Source organism: Miniopterus natalensis, chromosome 5 (genome assembly GCF_054644295.1).
Source record: "Miniopterus natalensis isolate mMinNat1 chromosome 5, mMinNat1.hap1, whole genome shotgun sequence".
Taxonomy (NCBI): domain Eukaryota; kingdom Metazoa; phylum Chordata; class Mammalia; order Chiroptera; family Miniopteridae; genus Miniopterus; species Miniopterus natalensis.
Window position 1 is genome coordinate 34705410 of NC_142085.1, and position 22947 is coordinate 34728356.

Here is a 22947-nt window from a genome sequence, read left to right on the forward strand (position 1 = left end):
TTAAGCCAAAAGTAGACAGAATACTTCTCTTATTTAGATATATGGGGCATATAGAATTGTTTCCAAATTACCTTTGTCTAATTTTTCTAAAGAGGTGGTTTCCAATAAAAATATTTTCCTCAAAATTTATTTAATAAGCAATTTAAGTTAGATTTGGATTGCTACACTGAAGCTTTTATAAAGTAATCGAAGGAATTAGATGCTGGTCAAAATTATTCAATTTTAATTTGATTTTTATAATGACTAATTTTAGTTCTAGTAAAGGGGTAGCATTAAAAATTTTTGACAAATCTCCTCATGTTTTTTTGAGAGAATTTTGAATTAGCACTTGTTAATTGAGTGGATTTTGACAAAGTGCAAGGCCTGGTGATAAATTGGGCTGGAGAGCTGAGAAGGATGCAGCTCCTCCCCTGGATTTGCAGTTTTTGTGATAGTAATAAGAAAATATACACACAACTAAAATACAAGGTAGGCTAAGATCAGTGTCATGGATAAATTTCTACAGGAATTTCTAATAGGGCTTGGCAACCTTTTTTCTGCAGAGGACTAGATAGTAGATATTTTCAGCACTGTGGGCCATATGGTTTCTCTCTTAACACCTGGACTCTGCCATTGTAGCATGAAAGCAATCATAGCCACTTTGTAACCAAGTGAGGGTGGCTATGTTCCAATAAAACTTTATTTACAGAGAGACTGGATTTGGCCTCCCTACCTGTCATAGTTTGTTGACCCCTCGTTTAAAGAAAGGAAGCATCACTTCTTGTTGAATGACTCAAGAGAAATTTTAGGTAGTTTCTGATTTCAGTAATCAATAATTTAGACAATTTGTAAAGGTAAGTAAATAAAACCAAAAACCAAAAATCAAAACCCCAAAAATACAAGGATGCAAGTGATAACTTCCAAGTGAGTAGAGCAAAGCAGTGAGAGTTCAGGGAAGAAGAGTTGGCGTTGGGGCTCAGATAATTGATTATTTGGCCTTGACAAATCCCCACATTTAGGGGAAGGGAAAAGGAACCAAGAAGGGCACTAAGAGGATGGAATAAGAAGAGTGTGAAGTGAAGGAGGTTGTTGTGGAGCCACCGAAGTCAAGAGAAGCCATAATATCAAGAAGGGAGTGGTCAGTGGTGTTGGATTCCTCCGAGAGAGAGAGAGAGAGAGACCACTAAATCAGGAAGTTAGGGTGCCACTAATAATTTTGAGAGTTAGGTTTTATAGGAATAGCATAGATGGAAACTAGATTCAACAGAACTTAAATCCTTTGTTTCTCTTGTTACCTATTTTTAAAATATTATGTTTTGACCATTAGGTGAAGGTAACGCGTTCTGATGGCAAGCCACTCACCCTTGAGGAAGGAATGAATACCATAGTTGTGATGGTGACACAGACAAACTCTACAGAGTACGGGAGCAGATGGAACAGTATAAATCGGGACATGGAAACTGTCCAGATCATAAACTATACCGTCCCCCCAAATGGAATCTTTCAGATTGAATTTCCAATCCTAGACAATTCCACTCACCTGCAATTAAAGGTATCATCTGTTTTCCATCGTTATGTTACTGCAATAACATCACAAAAATTGTAATCTTATGGTAGGCACTCAATCTGTCAGAGGTCAAAGTGCACAGGAAGTGGACATGTTTCTATTTTTAAAAATGGAGGAAAGTGTTTAAAATAATTTAATGACAGTGGCTGAGGGTTAGACTGAATGCTTCCTTGTACGTTCATTTTGAAAAGCACAGTAAAATATAGCAATCTGAAGATGTGATGGAGAAGACCCCCAAACTCCCGGCCTAGGTTGATTCTCAATCACCTGAAATTGTATTTTGGCAGGAGCTGAAATGAAAGGGGAATATATGTACTTTATAATTACACTCCGTTGTTGAGCTCTTTCCCAGGAGTGGCTCGTCGACTCCCCAACTATTCCTGTTACCTTTCTTTTGGTGACTTGGCCTGGCCACAGTTGTGGTCTCTTCGAGTTTTACTCTGACTGTTGGTGGCTAATATGATTTCTTGCTTATAAATGGGTTCTGTAGAGAAGGAAAGGAATCCTTTTTCAGATCATTCTTTCCTCTCTCAGTGTTTCCTGATAATATAACTTTGTTTCTGCAATAAGTTAGGACTATGCTTTTTTCCCTCTTAGATCATGATGATGAAGACCCTTTTCTGCATTTTACAGCCGTCACTTTGTTTATAGTATAGGCTATGAAACGATGAAGATCAGTATTTGGGGAATATAATGTTCCTGCATGAAAAATAAGGAAAATGAATTTGCTTTTTAGTGATTGTTCAGCAGGAGGCATTTCTCAAGGTGTTACTAAAGATGAAAATTTATTGCTGCCTTTTCTTTCATTACAGGCCTATTTTCTTAATAGTGTGGGTAGCATGGCGGTTCATGATGTATTTAAGTCTCCTAGTAAAACATACATCCAGCTAAAAATAAGAGATGAAAATATAAAGGTAATGCTTACAATAATTTTGTATTTACAATATAATTATACTCTTATGCTATGAATATTTATATATTTATTAAGATTTTTTTTCTAGGTGGGATCACCTTTTGAGTTGGTTGTTAGAGGCAACAAGCAATTGAAGGAGTTCAGCTACATGGTAATCTGTTATAGAATATAAATTTATGATCTATTGTGGGATCATCTTAAATTGGGTGTCTATCTTATGTCTAGACTAAACTTACTAATTTTTAAAATTCAGCCTCACACCGTTTTAACCTGTCCTTTTTATACTGTAATCACAATATCTTGTCTTCTTTCTTTGCCTATATTTGCATTTCCAGTTTAAGATGGATAACTAAGTGTGGCATTATGTTTAAAATTTAACTTTTAAAATTTAAATTTTTATTAGCTATGCCACATATCTTTATTGTAGAAAATTATAACACATAAGAAAAACAAAAAATAAAATAAAATTGCTACCCACAGCCTTGTAGTTTTGCTAATCCAGGTCTCCCAGTGGTGCTCTGAATTCCTGTCACTCAAAAATAGATTTTTTTAAATTAAAAAAAAAAATTATTTATTTTAAATCATAGTTGGCGTACAATATTATATTAGTTTCAGGTGAACAACATAGTGATTGGACATTTATATACCTTATGAAGTGATCACCATGATAAGTCTAGTTCCCATCTGACACCATACATAGTTATTACAATATTATTGACTATATTTTCTGTGCTGTACTGTATATCCCCGTGACTTTTTATAGCTGTCAGTTTGTACTTCTTAATCTCCTTCATCTTTTTGCCCATCCCTCCACCCCCCCTCCCATATGGCAACCATCTGTTTGTTCTCTGTATCTATGAGTTTGTTTCTGTTTTGTTGTTTGTTCATTTGTTTTGCTCTTTAGATTCTACGTATATGTGAAACCATGTGGCATTTGTCTCTGACTTGTTTCACTTAGCATAATGCCCTCTAGATCCATACATGCTGTCCCAGGTGGCAAGATATCATCTTTTTATGGCTGTCTGATATTCCATCATATATATCTACTGCGTCCTCTTTATCTATTTGTCTACCGATGGACATGTAGGTTGCTTGCAGATCTTGGCTATTGTAAATAATGTCAGAAAACGGAATCTGGACTGTGAAGCTGCTACTGTCACCTTAGTCGGTGTTGCTTTGTCTTATCCTATTCTGTTTTCCAGTCTATACTCTCTGTGTTGGTTAGGGAGGCTTTCTGGCATTCAAAACCACTTTGAAGTTGGTTTAAGTAAAATTATGATAAATGTAGCTGCAGTTGAAATTCTCACTAGCTTTAACATAAAATGAAACTCAACTATTTTTTTTAGGTAGTATCCAGGGGACAGTTGGTGGCTGTAGGCAAGCAAAACTCAACAGCCTTCTCTTTAACACCAGAAAATTCTTGGGCTCCAAAAGCCTGTATAATTGTGTTTTATATTGAAGATGATGGGGAAATTGTAAATGATGTTCTAAAAATTCCTGTTCAGCTTGATTTTAAAAATAAGGTAAGATTTAAGGCAATGATGTCAAAAAAGCAACTATATTTGTGAAGTCTGAGAAATGTAATGTTTCTTTAGAAAAGTATCATTAAACCAAACTAGTTAGAAATTTATATTCATTTCTAGAACTACACTTCAGCCTCTTTCTATTGAGTTATTATGTATGTAATACTGCTGTTATCTCTTCAGCACCGGCTGGGAGCTGAGTTGTGAGGGATGGAGAAAGGGAAGAGGAAAGGTTAGAGAAGTGAGGGTAATCAGATTTATGCCGCTGTGAGAAGTTCCATTACTTGCACACAGTGTGGGAGTAAAGTGTTTTTTTAAATTCCTTTTCCTAGAGAAGGCTTATGTATGGTTTTAGAATGATCCCTGAGCTAAGGCAAATGTAGACTTTTTGCTAGATTGTGAGTCATTGATCTGTTATTGGTAAGACATGGAAATAATGCTTTAACCAGTGAAATCAATCAATCCTGTTTTCTCCCTTTCTTAGGTAAACCTATTTTGGAGTAAAGCTAGTGCCGAACCATCTGAGAAAGTCTCTCTTAGGATCTCTGTGACGCAGCCCAACTCGATAGTGGGGATTGTAGCTGTTGACAAAAGCGTGCACCTGATGAACACCTCAAATGATATCACCATGGAAAATGTGAGTTTAGCTATTTTTCAGTACAAAAATACATGTTAAAGAGAAAAAAGGAACTATCACATTACTTCATATATCTAAAGGAAATGTCATTAGTTCCTCTTCAAGTAGAAGTCAATAACCAGTAAAGCTTCCAAATGAAAAAGGATCGTCGCTCCAGTCCTCATGTTGGAACAAGGCTCATGTGTTAAATGTCTTTGCTGTCTTACATGAGAAACGCCACTGGAGTTTTCCCTCGTTTTCATACTGTATTTTAATTTAAGACTCTTGGGCAGTACTGGGAAATTGACTTGCCCACTTCTGGGTGACATTGGAGAAGAGAGCTTTTGATAGTTTTGCGGTACCTTCTCTTGGGCTCTATAGAATGGTTATAAATAATTACAGTCCCCATTGACTCGGGAATGCGCAGTGTACTGAGGGAGTGAAATCATGCGAATCTGCAGAAAGTTTACAAAGCAAGAAGTATGAACATCTATTGTTACACAAACTAATCCTATGTATTAGTCCTTTCATTTTTATTTGTAAGTTCTCGATATATCCTGTGTGCTCTTGTTGGTTGAAATCTAGATTGTATAACTTATGCGTACAGTGATTAACAATGTGTCAGGAAGAAAAATATATATGTTTAGGCTAATTTGGTCATCGTGTTGTAAAATTAATCCTTTTGAGAAAAATTACACGGTTTTTTTAGCCTATACGGCTATTTTTTCTCAATCTCTTAAAAAACACACACAACTCCTTTAAAGTCCATTGGTCATATATTTTCTCTTGACTTTTCTAAAATTCACATTATTCTAAAAAGTGTATAGCATCTTGCATTTGATTTAACTGAATATAGTAATAGCTCTCATTGTACAACTTTATAAGTATCTTAATAAATATTTTATTTTTTTCCTTATATATGTATACTGACACACATACACTTTTATCTAGTGCTCATGCTGTGTGTCTCTCTGTCTCTATCTCTGTCTCTCTGTCTCTCTAGCTCTCTATATATTACATTATATTGTCAAATATTAAGATTGCTACTCTGGCTTTCTTTAGGTTCATACCTGCCTGGTGTGTTTTCCCATCATTTTATTTTCAACTTAACTTTTTGAGTATATCTTGCAAATAGCACATAACTATATTTTGCATTTGTTTTTTAACCTGATCTGATAGTATCTTTTAACAAGCTTATTTAACCTGTTTACACATAAGGTAATTCTTGTTCTAATTAGGAAAGTTTTGCTTCTTTATTTTATATATATTTAAATTTTAAATTAAAAATTTCTTTTAAATTTGAAATTATAGTTATTTTATATTTTAAAATTGAGACTATATTTTATTTCTTTTTATTCTTCTTTCCATGGGCTAGATCAAATTTTGTTCTGCTGGTTTTGCAAGTTACACATTCTATTTTTGTTCCTATGATAGATGCCATTAACTCATGAACCATACTCATATTTATTATTTTTACTGATTTCTTAAAGTTATCCACATTTGTATCTTTATCTAACCAGACAAGCATTCTAGTGTGCTCTCATAATGTTCTTGTACATCCCTTTTGTCTCTCGTCTCTAGATTTTAACTTCCCTACCTTCTGGCTGGATAATGTTGATATTGTACAGAATTTTAGTTCTGTGTTGTTATTGATTGCTTTTTAAATAATTTTATCTTTATTGTTGAAAATATTACAGATGTCTCCTTTATTGATTGCTCTTTTTAAAAAAAATTTTTTTAAAATTAATTTATTTTTATAAATAAATTTTAACAGATGTCCCCCTTTTAACCCCACTGATCCCCTCCACCCCACATCCATCCCACCCCCAGGCCCTCCCCACACAATGTCCCCATCCATGGGCCATGCCCATAAACATACAAGTTCCCTGATTAATCTCTCCCTACCCACGCCCTCCTCCCCGCCTTCCCTCTGAGATCCTGTAGTTTGTTCCATGCTTCTATGTTTCTGGGTCTACTTTGTTCATCAGCTTATTTTGTTTATTATATTCCACATATGAGTGAGATCATTTGGTATTTGTCCTTCTCTGACTGGCTCATTTCACTTAGCATAATACTCTCTAGTTCCCTCCATGCTGTGCCAAAGGCCAAAAGGTCCTTCCTCTTCACAGCTGCATAGTATTCCATGGTGTAAATGTCCCACAGCTTTTTTATCCACTCATCTACTGATGGGCACTTGGGCTGTTTCCAGATCTTAGCTATTGTGAATTGCGCTGCTACGAACATAGGGGTGCATAAGTTCTTTGTGACTGGTGTTTTGGGTTCCTTAGGATATATTCCTAGAAGTGGAATCACTGGGTCAATGACTCTCTCATCATTGATGTTTCTATCTCTCTCTCTCCGTCTCCTTTCCTCTCTCTGAAATCAATCAAGATATATTTAAAAAAAAATTACATGATACATGCAGATATCTCATGGGTGTTGTGATTTGCATTTACTTTGATTATCAAGGAGGTTGAATATTTTTTCTGCTTATTAATAATTTGCATTTCATCTTTTGTGAATTTTCTTTTTGTGCTATTTAAAAAAAGTTGACTGATATTTTGCAGAACTTATTTTAACCCCTGAATTTAGCTTGTTTATCTTGGCCAAAAGTATTGCCCTTTTTTAAAAAAATATGTCTTTATTGATTTCAGAGAGAGAAAGGGAGAGGGGGAGAGAGAGAAACATCAACGATGAGAGAGTCATTGATCGGCTGCCTCCCGCATGCTCCCTGCTGGGGATCGGGCCTGCAACCTGGGCATGTGCCCTGACCAGGAATCGAACCTTGATGCTCAACTGCTGAGCCACGCCCACCCGGGCAGTATTGGTCATTTTTAATGCTGACCTCTATGTGTCAGCCTTGTCAATAAGCCGCGTTTGAACTCCCCTTGGGCAAAATCCAAGGCCATACTTCTTAGGAACTCTCAATTGCTAACCAGAATAACAATAAGTTTAAATAAGAAATGTAATTTTGACTGATTGAATCATGAACAAGGCATTTACATATTCATTATTTCTCTGCATCATTTTCAAATTGATAAGTATGTGTGCTGCGTTTTATCTAAATTACATGTAAGAAATGTTGCAGAGGGCAGAACAGGTTCATATGAATCTATCCATTCCATATATTTTATCTTCTCCTTAGGTGGTCCATGAGTTGGAACTTTATAACACGGGATATTATTTAGGCACGTACATGAATTCATTTACAGTCTTTCAGGTATGTTTAGTTTGCTGTATAACTTGAACATATATTAATATCTTTTACTCTTGCAAACACTTTTAGAATTAATGATTTGAATTATGAAATGTTAACCTTTTATTAAATGTGTTGCTGAAGTGCAGAATATCATATAAGTAATTTGAAATGGAAAGATAATCATCCTTCCAGTTTTAAAAGCAAATGAAAAAATTCTCTATTAGCAAAATTAATGGAATTGTCATTAAACAAATAATTTCTTTCCTTTATATCACTTTCCTTGGCTTGTTTTGTGTGTGTATGTGTTTGTGCATGTATCTGTGTCCGTATATGAGAGAGAGAGAATGTATGCTCATGTACGTACCTAAACACTCAGAAATGAGCAAGAGTAAAAAAACAAACACTTTAACATTCTGCATGAAAACAAATGAGCAAGAGTGAGTTAGGAGTTTGGGAGGCTGCTGTGACAATTTAGAGAGCATTAACCTTTTAAGAGAAAATTTTAATTGTTTCTAGGAATGTGGCCTCTGGGTATTGACGGATGCAAGCCTTGTGAAGGATCGTGTTGATGGTATTTGTAAGTAAAACCTAACACACTGTGCTTTAAAAGTATTTAAGTCTTTCATCTCAGGCATTTAAAATTATTTATATAGGTATGGATACTTTCTAGTTGAACGTGGTTATTGTGATATTTATTTTCTGTTCTCTTATCCTAAAATGTTTTGGAGTTTAATATACTTGGAAATACATCTGGGATATGACATGGAATATTCAACTGGGCTTCTGTCTAGGTCTTTGAAATGAATGCTTTCCATTTGTTCTCTGTAATTCTTTGAGGTGGTGATATTTTGGTCATATTGGAAGATCCTATGCTTTCAATTTGTATTGCACACTGTGATGTTATTTTGGAATTAGATAAAAGAAGAAATATGGTTGTTGTTGTTTTTTAGTTTTTTAAAAAAATCTTTATTGTTGAAAGTATTACAGATGTCCTCTTTCCCTGCCATTGATCTCCTCTACCAGTCATCCACCCCACCCCCAGGCCTTCCCCATACCAATGTCTGTGTCCATGGGTTATGCTTATAAACGTGTAAGTTCTTTTATTAATCTCTCCCTACCCACTTCTCCCTCCTCACCTTCCCTCTGAGATCCCTCAGTCTGTTCCATGCTTTTATGTCTCTGGATATATTTTGTTCATCAGTTTATTTTGTTTATTACATTCCACATGAGTGAGATCATGTGCTACTTGTCTTTCTCTGCCTGGCTTATTTCACTTAGCATAATACTTTCTAGTTCCCTCCATGCTGTCCCAAAGGGTAAGAGATCCTTCTTTTTTACAACTGCTTAGTATTCCATGGTGTAAATGTACCACAGCTTTTTTGTCCACTAAGCTACTGATTGATAGGCACTTGGATTGTTTCCAGATCTTAGCTATTGTAAATTGTGCTGCTATGAACATAAGGGTGCATAAGTTCTTTCTGGTTGTGTTTCAGGTTTCTTAGGATACATTCCTAGAAGTGGAATCACTGGGTCAAAAGGCAGCTCCATTTTTAATTTTTTGCAGAAACTCCATACTGTTTTCCATAGTGGCTGCACCAGTCTGCATTCCCACCAGCAGTGTACTAGGGTTCCCCTTTCTCCACACCCTCGCCAGCACTTGTAGTTTGTTGATTTGTTGATGGAGCCATTCTGACAGGTGTGAAGTGATACCTCATTGTGGTTTTAATTTGCATCTCTCTGATGATTAGTGACTTTGAGCATTTTTTCATATGTCTCTTGGTCATTTGTATGTCCTCTTTGGAGAAGTGTCTATTCAGGTGCTTTGCCCATTTTTTAAATTGGATTGTTTGTCTTCCTTTTGTTAAGTGGTATGACTTCCTTATATATTTTGGATATTAACCCTTTATCTGATGTGTTATTGGTAAATATGTTCTCCCACACAGTGGGCTCCCTTTTCATTTTGTTGATGGTTTCTTTTGCTGTGCAGAAGCTTTTTATTTTGATGTAGTCCCATTTGTTTATTTTCTCCTTTGTTTCTCTTGTCATGTTTCGTACAGTTTTATATTTGTCTTCCTTCTCCATAGACTGAGTGGAGCTCATTGCATTCATCTTTGTATCCTTGGTACCTGTTATAGTATAATTTTTTTACATTTATTTTGAAATAATTTTAGACTTATAGATGAGTTGCAAAAATAGAGATAGGTGATCCAGAGTCTGTATAGCAATATGGTTTTTCTAATAAGAATAAAGCTAGTGACATCTTATGGCTAGTTTAGCCAGTAGTAGTAAGCATTTGAGAGCTAAAAAGAGGAGACTAGTAAAATTGGAGGTAGCTTTTTTTAAAAAAATATATCTTTATTGATTTCAGAGAGAGGAAAGGGAGGGAGAAAGAGAGAAACATCAATGATGAGAGAGTCATTGATTAGCTGCCTCCTGCACGCCCCTGACTGGGGATTGAGCCCACAACCTGGGCATGTGCCCTGACCGGGAATCGAACCCTGATCGCCTGGATCCCAGGTCGATGCTCAACCGCTGAGCCACGCTTGGCCGGGCGGAGGTAGCTTTAAAAATGTAATTCAACTGATTTTTTTAGCACCTAAACTTTTAGTTTTTCAGGTATCGGCCATAGGGGCAGGAAACTTTTTTTGTAGTTCTCTCTCAGCTGTAACTGGCCACTTGGCCCTGGGTAAGTAATTTAATTTCTCATATTGCTCATCTGCAAAAAGAGAGGACGGGACAAGATGAACTCTGAAATCCCGTTCAGCCGAGAGGTGTCGTGATTCTGTGGACTAAGTTTATGATCATTCTCTATGGTGACTTTCCCCTTAATAGTTGTCAATGTTTATTTGTAGATGAAAGCGATGTGCTTTATACATATTACTCCCTGGAGGAAAAGGAAGGATACTCGGTAGATATACCTGACTTTTCTTCAGTTGGCAATCCACGTGTCAGAAAGCATTTTCCAGAGACTTGGATTTGGCTAGACACCAACATGGGGTAAAAATTTATGAAGTTGTTTGTCTATATATATTTTGTTTAGTGTTTTGCCTGTTTTTTAATGTTTAAGTAAAACATAGTATGGCTAAGAACTAAAAAGGCCAAGAGGTTTTTATTTCAAAGTGATATTTATTGCATCTAAATATAGTATTTAATAGACACACGTGAATTGTGCCAGTGAAAAGTGTCATTAAGGAGAAGATAGGCCTTTTTCTAATGAAGGATGATTTTTAACTTCCTTGCAGTCTCTTGGTTCTCATTGCAGAAAAATTGCTGAGAGTCTATTTGTTGCCTTGGGGTGGGGAGCACTCACGGTTGCTTCCTCTACCTTGTGGTTTTTCATAAAACATTCCCCTGAGCCACAGGGAAAAGGGGTGTGGGTGGTGTAAGGAGTTCAGCTTAGTTGACAAATCCTGTGCTACCTACCTGATTATTGAGCAGGTAAATCATGAAATCTATGCGTATTTACAGTCAGCTATTTACAGAAACTTAAAATAAGACACAAGTCAAACCTAAAAAAATACCCATCAAGTAATAGCATTGATTAGGATACAGCTTATGCAAACTCTTATGTAAATCAAGAGACAAAATTAGAGTTCTTTGAAAAAATATATTTATTATATATATAAAATTTATGAAAATAATGTTCATTCTTAAGGTATAAACACTGTAGAAAGCTTTTATTTTAATATGGATCTGTATGACATTATTATGACCTATTCCTTACTGTTTTATGAATAAATCTTTAAAAATTTTAGATATGTAAATTTTTGGAAAATTAATATTTTTCCAAAAAATGGTTTAGGTTATGTTGACTTATTTTGAAATGTACCAGTTCTTGGTTTTGTGATTTCTTTATGTTTATCTTGACTTCAGTTCCAGGATTAACCAAGAGTTTGAAGTTACTGTACCTGATTCTATCACTTCTTGGGTAGCTACTGCTTTTGTGATCTCCGAGGACTTAGGTCTTGGACTTACAACCACTCCAGTGGAGGTAGTGTATTACAGTGCCATGAAGCAAAGAAACTGTCAACTTCTCAATAGATTAAAAAAATGATTGCTTATGATGTTGATTACTGTTTGAGATTCCTAGGTTTTTCTTTTTTGTTTTTCATCTCTTTTATAGTTTAGAATGTGAGCTGTATTAAGCTACTAAATGTGCTAGGTCCATATTAAGATTTGGATAGAAAGCTTATTATTGACCAAATCCAACCACTTCCAAAGATCAGAAGACAGAGAGTATTTCTGTGTGTCTCTTTTTCAAGGACAAACAGATCTTCTCAAGATGTCCCCTAGCAGACATTCCTTTGCATCTCTTTGATCAAGTTGCATCATCATATGTCACTTCCTAAACCAGCCACTGGCAAGAGGAACATGATAACCATCATTGGTCTTAGACCAGGAGCTCTCTCCTCTGTCATACTGGAAGCCCCTTTTGATAACAGATATTTTGTTTTGTCCCTTTACCAATCAAAATGAAATTCATAGAATATATAATATACCTACATATTCAATTAAAAAATCAATATGATGCCCCAAGTGTAATATTCAGCAGAAATAAAAAGACAGTAAATAAAAGGACAGTAATAAAAGGACAGTAAATAAAATAATATATATTTCAGGATATAAATGACCAAGCGTAGCTGCACTAGAAGACATAGTAACATATTTAAATATTTACACCATGCACAGAAATGCAGTTGACATACGTGTATTGTATTAGCAACGCAAAAACCTCGAGTAGTGATGTAAATTTCTGCAACTGTGAACAACTTTTAGTAACATTACAAACAAAAGTACAGTCTTTTTATTTACATAACAGTTGTATTCATGAAAAACTCAGTATGTATTGAAAAATGCTTTGGGTTTACATATACATTGAAATGATGTTGTAAGTTCAGGGTGTTATAAGCAGGTACTTTGTCCACATGGATTTCTGAAGAGACATTCAAGACTCATGAGAGATATGGGACAATTCTTTGTTGTCTGGGACTCCTGAGCATTGCAGACTTTCGCTTGCTAAGTGCCAATAGCATCCTTCAAACCTTGTGGCAACCTAAGACACTTCCACAAATGTCCAAATAAACCTCTAGAGGGAATTCCTGCTGCTGGTGGGAACCATTGGCTTAAAGGAATCAAGGTTTATCCACAGAGACAGGGGAGAGTTCAGAGGACTTGGCCAACAGATCAGAGTTGAGTCACTAATGAAGAAATACAGAATCTGCATATGTATGTTAAAGGTAGTAAACAGAACATCATTTAGACTTTGCACATGAGCCCAAAACAGGGGCTCTTTGATTTGGTTTGCAGCATTTATTTATTTATTTATTTATTTATTTATTTATTTATCCTTACCCGAGGATATTTTTTCTGTTGCTTTTCAGAGAGAGTGGAAAGGGGGGAGAGAGAGAAAGAGAGGAACACCGATGGGAGAGAGACGCATTGATCGGCTGCCTTCCGCACACGCCCTGACCAGAGCCGGGGATCGAGCCTTCAACCAAGGTCCGTTCCCTTGGCTGGAACTGAACCGGAGGCCCCTCAGTCTGCGGGCTGACGCTCTAACCACTGAGCCAAGCCGGCCGGGGCTGCTTAGCAGCTTTTAAAGCAGATCGGTGGAGTCAGCATAGCGTAATCGTAGAGGAGCGTGGCTTTGGCATCAGATGCGCTGGGATCCAGTTCTGGCTCCTCCACTTGCTGGCAGTGTGGCCTTATACTCGTTGCAGGGTCTCTGAACTTCTGATTTCATTTCTGTATGATATAAGCATAACACCTGCCTCTGAAAGCTGTAGTGATTAAATGAAGTAATTTGCGTAAGTAACTGGTTCCTAGTAGGCCCTTAATAAAATATGTTGAATATCAAATCAAGCCAGTCTTCCTTGTTCATTTGTGCTGAGTTGCTACTTGCTGTGTGCTGATAGCAAGTGGACATTTCTGTGTGAAGTTGAGCTTCATAGGCTTTGTAAGATTTACTTTTAATTGCATAAAATGTGAAGCATTTTGATTTGAATAAAATATGTATTCACTCTGTTTTTCCAGCTACGAGCCTTCCAGCCATTTTTCATTTTTTTAAATCTTCCCTACTCTGTGATCAGAGGTGAAGAATTTGCTTTGGAAGTGACCATATTCAATTATTTGAAAGATGCCACTGAGGTAATATATTAAAGGTTAATCACTTATACTGCAGGGAAACATGGAGAAAACATGCAGGGACTGGTTTGGATAGTGTTTACATTCTGGAGGAATCAGCGTAAATATAATTTGGCAGCGATTTCTTCTGCTTATTAATGTCTAAGGACATTATTTGCATATCTGAGAATTCTTTCTCTCTCTCCTCTGTCCTGTCCAGCACAGCTTCTCCACTTTAGCTGGGTAACTTTCCTATGGTCACTGTGGCAGGTCTTTCTCTTCTGCCTTCTGCAGTTTTTTCCTAGTCTGACTCACATCTAGAATGTGTTGCCACTTGTCACTGCCATTCTGTGCCCAGTGTGGTTGGCAAGAATTTATTCCATTCAAGGCCTGGCTTAAACTAAGATGCCTTTCCTCACCATTCTGTTCCTATGTTGTCCCCATGTTTAGACAGTGTACTCTGTTTCCAAGGCTTTGTTTTTTGAGTCATGTGCCTTGTGTCTCCTTAGTGAGTCAGTTCCCTGGAAGGCAGGATTAGTAGTGTTAACCAAATGATTGATTCCCTCTCTCTCCCAGAGTAAGTAGGGGTATGTAATTAACTTTATTAGAGTACTGCATGAAAATGCCATAACCTCTTTAAACACTATGTCCGTAGAGTAATTGTTTCTTATTTTAAAATAAGAAATATGGTACAGTGCAAAGAGCAAAAGCGCTGTACCACTTACCAGCAAATAACTTGATTGTAGTTTTCTCATCTGTGAAATGGGAATAATAATTACTATCTCTATGGCAAATATTATGAGGAACAGATGAGGAAATAAGTGGGAACACAAGTCATAAGATATAAGGCCTAGAGAAATGCTCTTCTTGATGAGGCTGGCAACTTTGGCATACGTTACAGAAGTTTACCTCCAGTGTATGCTTCAGGACTAATGTCTGAGTCACACTCACCTTGGAATAATTTTAGCAGAGACTCTCAATGAGAGAAACCTTTGGTCTCAGGTTTTTCAAATAAGACCAGTGTCCCAGAATGACAGATCAGGCTGGTGGCATTAGCATGACACGAATAACCTTTCTGGGCACCTCTTTACCACTCAGAGGCTTTGGATAATGAGAGGATTTAATGCTCTGAAGGACTCCCTTTCCACACACATCTTGAAGTAGACTGGGGAAGCATAAGAACGAAATGAAGCTTTCCCTGATACGCTTTTATCTTCTTGGTTGAGTTTGTCTTACCTTTCTCTAGTCTTGGGCCTCACAGATTAACAGAACTTAAAGTAGTGATAACATTAACACTTTACAGAGGAGCATTTATTATACAAAACCTTTGATAATAATTTTTTCTTCCAGGTTAAGGTGATCATTGAAGAAAGTGACAAATTTGATATTCTAATGACTTTGAATGAAATCAATGCCACAGGACACCAGCAGACCATTCTGGTCCCCAGTGAGGATGGGGCAACTGTTCTTTTTCCAGTCAAGCCAACACATCTGGGGGAAATTCCTATCACAGTCACAGCTATTTCACCTGATGCTTCTGACGCTGTCACCCAGAGGATTTTAGTGAAGGTAAATAGTTGAAGTCTCAAATAAATGAAATGGAAATACATAACTGAAAAAGGAAACAGGAGATGAATTTTCTTGGTTAGATTTGTTGACAAGACCTAGTAGGTAGGTCATCTCCTCTACCTTTCTGGTGATGCCTGTTTTCTCATCTATATGTAAAAAATACATTGCACTTTGGAAGTAGTTGTCAATTTCCTTTTTAAATTTATAGTATGACTGCCCTGGCCAGTGTGGCTCAGTTGGTTAGAGCATCGTCCCTTGCACCAAAGGGTCTAGGGGTTGGTTCCAGGTCAGGGCGTGTAAAGGGGAGGCAACTGATAGATGTTTCTCTCTCTCTCCCCCCCTTTCCCTCCCTCTTTCTCTAAAATCAATGAAAAACAAATCCTCTGGTGAGGATTAAAATAAATCAATAAGTAAGTAAATAAAGTTATTGTATGACTATAAAGCAAGTCTCTTTTGCAGTCAGTTACATCTACAAATTGTGTTACAATGGGATCCTATTAAATCATGCTAAGTTGACATGTAGATTTTGAATTTTGGAGTTCCTCAGCACGGGTAGAAGAGATTTTGTAGATTTTTTTTTTTTAGAGAACACATTATGCACAAAAAAACAACTCAGCATAGTGGATAAGCGCTTGTGCTCTGAGGTGAGGCAGCCCTGGGTTCGAATCTCAGCTGTGTCAAGTGTTACTTTGATTAAGGTATTTAATCTCTCTCTTGGATAATAATAGGACCCACCTCAGGGACTTTTTCTCATCACCTTTTCATTTTCTCTGTTATCATTTCCATTGCCATTCCGTGAGATATTTTGTCTAATTTAATTAGAAAGCAAACAGGTATTAGCAGATTTGAAGCAAGAGTCAAAAAATGGTGGGTACTCAGCCACACACACACTGCAGACCCAACAGGCCGGATGTTTGTCTGATGATCTCCATACAGTTCTCGGTAAACTGGTGAGTAGAGACCACATTAATGATGTTTTCTTTATTTTAACAGGCTGAAGGGATAGAAAAATTATATTCACAATCCGTCTTGTTGGACTTGACTGACAACAGGCTACAAACTATGCAGAAAACTTTGAGTTTCTCCTTTCCTCCTAATACAGTGAGTGGCAGTGAAAGAGTTCAGATCACCGCAATTGGTAAGGATAGAGTTTATCACCGTCACTACTTACTGGTTTATTTGTACATGATAATATATAGTTTCATCTGCTTGTAGATGTACCATATTTTCTTAGTTAGTCATAATGAGAAGAGGCTGCATAGAGTTTTTAGTTGGTACCAAATAGAAAGGCTAGAAAGATACGTATCCTAGACCGCTTCTCAGTGTTCAGTGTGCATATGAATCACCAGGGGTCTTGTTTAAAGGCAGATTCTGGTTTAGTAGGCCTGGGCTGGGGCTGGGAGTCTGCATTTCTGACAAGCTCCCAGCTGATGCTGATGCTTCTGCTGTGCAGACCACTTTTTGAGTAGTAAGACCCCACTTTAATGTGGCTGCAGGGGAGGTTATTTCTAAGAACAGAACCTCTGGCTCCTGTGGCTCTCAGGTCCTAGTAAATATCGGAATCTTCTATGGCACTTTGTAAAAACACAAATATCTGGGCTGTACTCCCAACCTCCTCAGTCAGAATCTCTTGGGCTAAGGCTAGGGTATATATATTTTGAAAAGGTTCCAAAAGTGCTTCTGATTGCCAAAGGTTGATGATCAGAAGCTGCTTAGGGCAGTTGTCTGTGCAGGACACAAGCCACCTTTACAGGAGGGAGCTACCCACTAACTTGAGGCACCCTCTCCTAGTTTGCTTCTGGTGCCCTAAAAGTACTTTTGAATCAGCTATTAAACAGATCTTCCACACAAACCGTTTGTTTATATAGTTGTGCTTTATAAAAAATTGAAGGAAATGTTTAGATTAATGACATCTACATAGTTTGGTTTTCAAGGTGTTGGGACCTTGGGCACTTCCTCAGAGGTTTGTTTACATCTCATCTACAGGTGACATGCTTTTTATTATAACCCCAAATAACCAATTCCTCTACAGAGGACTTTCTTTGGAGCCTTAGATATGACTCTTTAAAAAGAATTAAATAAGCTTTTTATTTAGGGGAATAAATTCTGCCTGGGCATCTCTCAGAGTGTTGGGATGCTGGGAGGATTCGGTCCACATGTGCACACAAAGGGAAGAAGCTTTGGATTTAAATGTACACCACCATGTTGGAATGAGTCTACCGAGGGTCACTGATGTACTCTGAGGTTTACTTTTTAAATTTGAGATAAAGAATGATCTTTCAAGTTTTATTTTTATTTGGTATTTATTTAAAAAGGGCTATTTGGTAGCCCAGATGTGTGACTATTAGCTTACTTCTTTGAATTTTGAGAATCTAAGTTTATGTTCATGCTGAGTAGTAGAAACAGAACCTGCGATGGTAATAATATAACCTTTATTTATATCTTTGTGTTAACATCTAAAGTTTGACATATGGTAGCGTGGCTGCAGCCTATTCACATGAAAGAGTTCTTCCTTTCTGTTTGGATTTATTTTCTGTTTTGTTTTGTTAATCCTCACCTGAGGATCTTTTTTCCATTGCTTTCTTTTTTTAGAGAGAGAGAGAAAGAGAGAGAAACATCAATGTGAGACACATCAATTGGTTGCCTCCTGCACGGGCCCTGACCATGGCCAGGGATTGAACCTGCAACCCAGGTACGTGCCCTTGACTGGGAATTGAACCTGTCGTGACCCTTGGGTGTATGAGCTGGTGCTCCAACCACAAAGCCAGCCTGGCCACGGCTCATTTTTATTTTTTTAAGGAGTAGATTTTTCACTAGGTATTTGGACTTGGAATGGTATAAGTTTTTAAACCACGCAGAAGAATATTCTTCGCCATATAGCTCAACCACAGTGGGATCGGAATTAGAACTCAACTTCTATAATTCTGAATTTTTACTTATTTTCCTGAGCCATGGTGTTAGAATGTGGGTAGAGAAGTCTTTTAAGCATGCTTTGTTTAATTTTATATTACTAACTTTGAAGAATAATTCTAACCTTTTTGATCCTGAAAGTCATCGAAATGCTTATATTTGTTAGTTCCACTTTGTTGTTGCTAAATAAAGCACATTGAAAAATATTTCAATTCCTATCCTTTAAAAAATTATTTCTCAAATATTTGTAGTGTATTAGTCAAAAATCAGAATGAAGTTCTATTTATGTGAAGAATACTCATAAAAAACATTTCTTTCCTATATAAGAATGATGGTTTGCTAATGGTTAATTCCTGACATTTTTGTTCAAGAATTTTTTAAACTTATTTTTTGCCTAGTGTATGCCTCTATGTTTAGCTGAGCTAAAAGTATCCTAATTTATCATGTAACCTACAAGTTCAGTATCACTGTATTATTTCTTTGGGCAGTCATCCTACAAACTTGATGTAAAGCTCTATCTGCTCTGAGCCCTGGATGCCTTCTGTGCCCAGTGGAAGTCTCTTCGCCACCAGCAGGTACAGGTATTGAGTATTTGCTGAATGTGTTAAAATCTTTGTTTTTAGGAGATATTCTTGGCTCTTCCATCAATGGCTTAGCCTCATTGATTCGGATGCCTTATGGCTGTGGTGAACAGAACATGATAAATTTTGCTCCAAATATCTATGTTTTGGATTATCTGACTAAAAAGAAACAACTGACAGAAAATTTAAAAGAAAAAGCTCTTTCATTCATGAGACAAGGTAAGCATTTTAGAAACACTTTTATTTGTACCTTTTTTTTAAAGGCAGAATTCACTCCAGACCGTTTTTCAGAACAGACAGATTTGTGTTTGCTTTGTGATCGTGGGACTAGATGGTGCTGAAATGTGCTGAGTGATGGGAAGCTGTCACCGTTCCTTCTTCAGCTCGTTGTTTACTAATTGTTGCTAAGGGCTTTGTTAAGGGAGGTTTGTTTCTAGAGGGGTTTGTATTTTAACAAAGGACCTGAATTTTAAAGCTACTTACAAACCTAAAGGAATGAGTGTTCATTTATTCATTAAACACTGAGCACCAGGGTCCCTTGTAGTGCTGCGGAGATAGGAAGCCAGGGCCTTTCCTCTCATGGAATTCCTTGCTTGGTGAAGACAGTCTGTACGTACACACATGTGGTGTCCCATGTGGGGATCTCCTTGGTGCAGGTAAAATGTCCAGCAGATGGTTAGGAGAGAAATGTTTGTCTGGCGGGCCCTGCTTGATCCTCAGAAAATGCCACGCTGGTGGTGATGCTATCCTGGCTCTTTGGGAGGCTCATACTGTTTGTAGACCCCAGATACTTTGTGCCTGCGACTTGCTAATAGCAATGGTTAACATTAGTTGAGTGCTTACTGTGTGGCAGGCAGTGTTCTAAACACTTTACAACCAATATCTCATCTAATGCTCACAATGAGTATCCTCCTCCTGTTTTTACAGACGTGGAAACTGAGGCACAGAAAAGTTAACTAACTTGCCCAGGGCCCTATAGCAAGCGAGTGGCAGAGCTGGGATTTGAACTCCAGTGCTCGCTGTGGTGTAACGGTGTGTGCCATGCTCAAGACAAGTGAGATCTTTGCACGTTGCCGTAATGGTTATATTTAAGGAGATGAGTAAAAAATACTTGAAATGGTCACAATTTAACTCTGCGCCTTGTGAAAAAAAGATTCCAACTGGTATTCAAAATTTAATTTCGCTGATTTCAAGAGGATAGTATATGGGAACTGGACTGTTGTGAAGATTACAGGAGATTTTTAGCACTAGTCAGTTGCATCTAACTAGGGAGTGAAGGTCTAAAGTAAGCAAGTAAATCCTGTCCATTTTACCTCTAGAAACAAATGGGAGATTTGTCCCCTTTCTCCATCCCGTGTCTAATTGTTCCCTTCACACGCCACCGTGGCTCACCTGAGTCCTCCACGGGCTGTCTAAACAGACTCTGCTTCTGTGCTCGGTCTCCACACATTAGAAAAGGGATCTTTTGATAAATATCAAAATCATGTCACCTCCTTGCTTCAAATTCTCCATGGGTTCCCGGCCCATCCTAAAGGCCCGGAGTGAACTGGCCTGGCCTCCGCCTGCTGCGCGCCTGGTGCGGCCCCCGGCTGGCCGCCCACCTGGCTGCGCCTGAGCGTCAGGGCCTTGAAGCTTGTTCGCCTTTCTCCTGGGAGGCTCTTCCCCAGATCTTTCCCTGGCCGGCTCCTTCTCTTCCTTCAGGTGGCGTTTTCCTCAGAGTGGCCTCTCCTGACCATTTAGTAACTCTCGTTTATATTATTCCATTTTATTTTATTCATCACACTTAACATTACTGAAAATTATCTTTTTACCAAATTTTTTTTTTATAATCTGTGTCCTGCACTGGAAGGTAAGCTCCCTGACAGTGGGGACCATGTTCAACATCTTCTCCGTTGTGTCTCTGTATTGGCACGTCAGTAACTACAGAATGGACGAATGCATTACTATCCATATTAACTTCTTGGAGCCTTACATTCACCAGCCTAATATGGAGGTTGCACCTAGAAGATCTCTCAAGGGCTTCCACACTGCAGTAATCATTTGTAAACACTGAAGGTTCTACTTGGCCCTGGTGGCTTCCTATTAGCTGGCAAACGCGACCAGCGGCTTCAGTGTCTCACCTCTTGAGCTGGTGGCGTGGCTGATGGCAGTCGGTGCAGTGGGGCGTCCCTGCATGCATCCTTTCACACGCTGGACTGAGTCATATTTCAAAGCGGTCGACAGAAACCTCTCGGTATAATGCTTTTCATTATGAAATCAGCGTCTCATTTCAGGAACTCTGTTTTTTCTTTTGCCATCACATCTGTCAAAGGCCTTTAAATATACTGTCGTTGTTTTTATTTTTTAAGAAATTAAAGTGGCTTTGGCATGAGTCAGGGTTATATTATTGAAATGTCATTTATGAACAGCGCATTGTTTTACTTAAATCATGCTTGGCCCAGGAGCCCGGTAACCTGACCCATTGTTTTTTAGTCAAAACAACAGCTACATCATTGAATGAAGTGTCTTTTGCTGTCAAAAGAAAAATAGAACCGTAAAATGAAAGCTGCTTTTGATAAGGACCTGAATCTTTTAATTAGAGATTTAAGACACTTGTTTTCCTCAAATATTTAAATCATCGTGCCTGCAGCTCGGTTTTTCAACTGAGATGCAGACCAAGTTTAGTTGAAAACACATTATATTTTCTGTGTTGAAATAAAAAACAGGGAAAAAGTAGGTTTCAGAAGTCTGATGCTGCATTTGGTCATCATGAGAATGGCTTGAGGCAACCGTGAAGGTATTACCCAAAAACCTGGGCAAGTCTCACCTTCCATTGGGTCATAGAGAGGACGGAAGTTGATAATGATTACTTATCTTTTTAGTACAGAGGATATTTTTATCAGCTTTTTTTAAAAAAAAAAAACAGAGAAAGTGATTGATATAGTCAAGGGAACTGATTCTACTCCTTTTATTTGTATGCAGTTTTGACACTTGAGGTAAACCACATCAAAGTTACTTTTCTGTGTGTTTCTATGAATAGTATTTTCATATTTATTATGATAAATTATAAATATTTTACACGTGTGGCTATTTCAAAGAAAGGTCATGGCTCAGTAAGTATGTATCTTTTCTGGCCCTTTATAAATGACAGTACATGGGGACTTCTGGACTTCTGTATTTTAATTGTCAGAGTATCTGTTAATTCTGATTATACAGTATTATTTACTTTCTAACTCAAGAGCTATTCATAAAACTATGAACTTAAAGGCTATACTCTTATTTCCTCATAAACTTTTGGAGAACACCATTGTTTTTGCCTTTCTCAACTGTCATGATGAAAAGTCTCCAACTCAGGTGACTACACCGGAGCATTGAATTGTTGTATTAACGATAAACATAACAGCTGAGCCAACAGTGTCCTTTCTGCTTACGTGGTGGATGACTTGCAGCAGCCGAGGGTTCTCCAAGGGTGCACAGCTGCTTTAGGATGGGCAAGGGAGCCTCACGGGGACTCCCACCAGGAGAGCCATGTAAGCTCCTCCCTTTAGGTTCTGACTCTCTCCTTTATTTTGCCATGGGAGCAGAGCTGGTGGTTTAGGTTCTCAGTTTTATCTAAACCAGCTCAAGAAATGCAATCCCCAGTGGGAGATTGTCGGCAAGTCCTCCCCCTCCTCCGGGCTGGCTGCCCCTGGTGGAAGAATGGTGCTAGTTGTTGATATTAATGGGGACTGTTGGAGGTCAGCCACCTGAGGGGTAATTTCCATAAGCACTGATCTCATCTCCATGAGCTCATCTCTCTGACCGGTTTTACAATAACTCATACTTGGAACTGCAGTTGTTGATGTGATTTTGGGGCTTGGAGGCACATGGTCTTCTCTACATTGATCCTTCCTTTCACAGAAGCACCTCCTGTAGTGAGGGAGGGCCCTGAACCTTTCCCTGTTTCTTTCTTCGTCTCTTCTTTTCCTCTACTCTCTCCTCTCCTCTC

The 22947-nt window shown here is 37.8% G+C and overlaps 1 protein-coding gene across 1 annotated transcript in view; it reads left to right on the plus strand.

The window, feature by feature from the left end:
* CD109 (CD109 molecule) overlaps nt 1-22947 on the plus strand; it is a 103467-nt gene that overhangs the window by 56392 nt on the left and 24128 nt on the right. Inside the window, exons 11-23 of the mRNA XM_087817476.1 lie at nt 1307-1531; nt 2359-2460; nt 2548-2610; nt 3806-3982; nt 4467-4619; nt 7744-7818; nt 8314-8374; nt 10650-10794; nt 11671-11788; nt 13831-13944; nt 15271-15489; nt 16483-16627; nt 19023-19199. Of these exons, the coding sequence (XP_087673602.1) occupies nt 1307-1531; nt 2359-2460; nt 2548-2610; nt 3806-3982; nt 4467-4619; nt 7744-7818; nt 8314-8374; nt 10650-10794; nt 11671-11788; nt 13831-13944; nt 15271-15489; nt 16483-16627; nt 19023-19199 (1774 nt within the window). The remainder of the gene's footprint in view (nt 1-1306; nt 1532-2358; nt 2461-2547; nt 2611-3805; nt 3983-4466; nt 4620-7743; nt 7819-8313; nt 8375-10649; nt 10795-11670; nt 11789-13830; nt 13945-15270; nt 15490-16482; nt 16628-19022; nt 19200-22947) is intronic.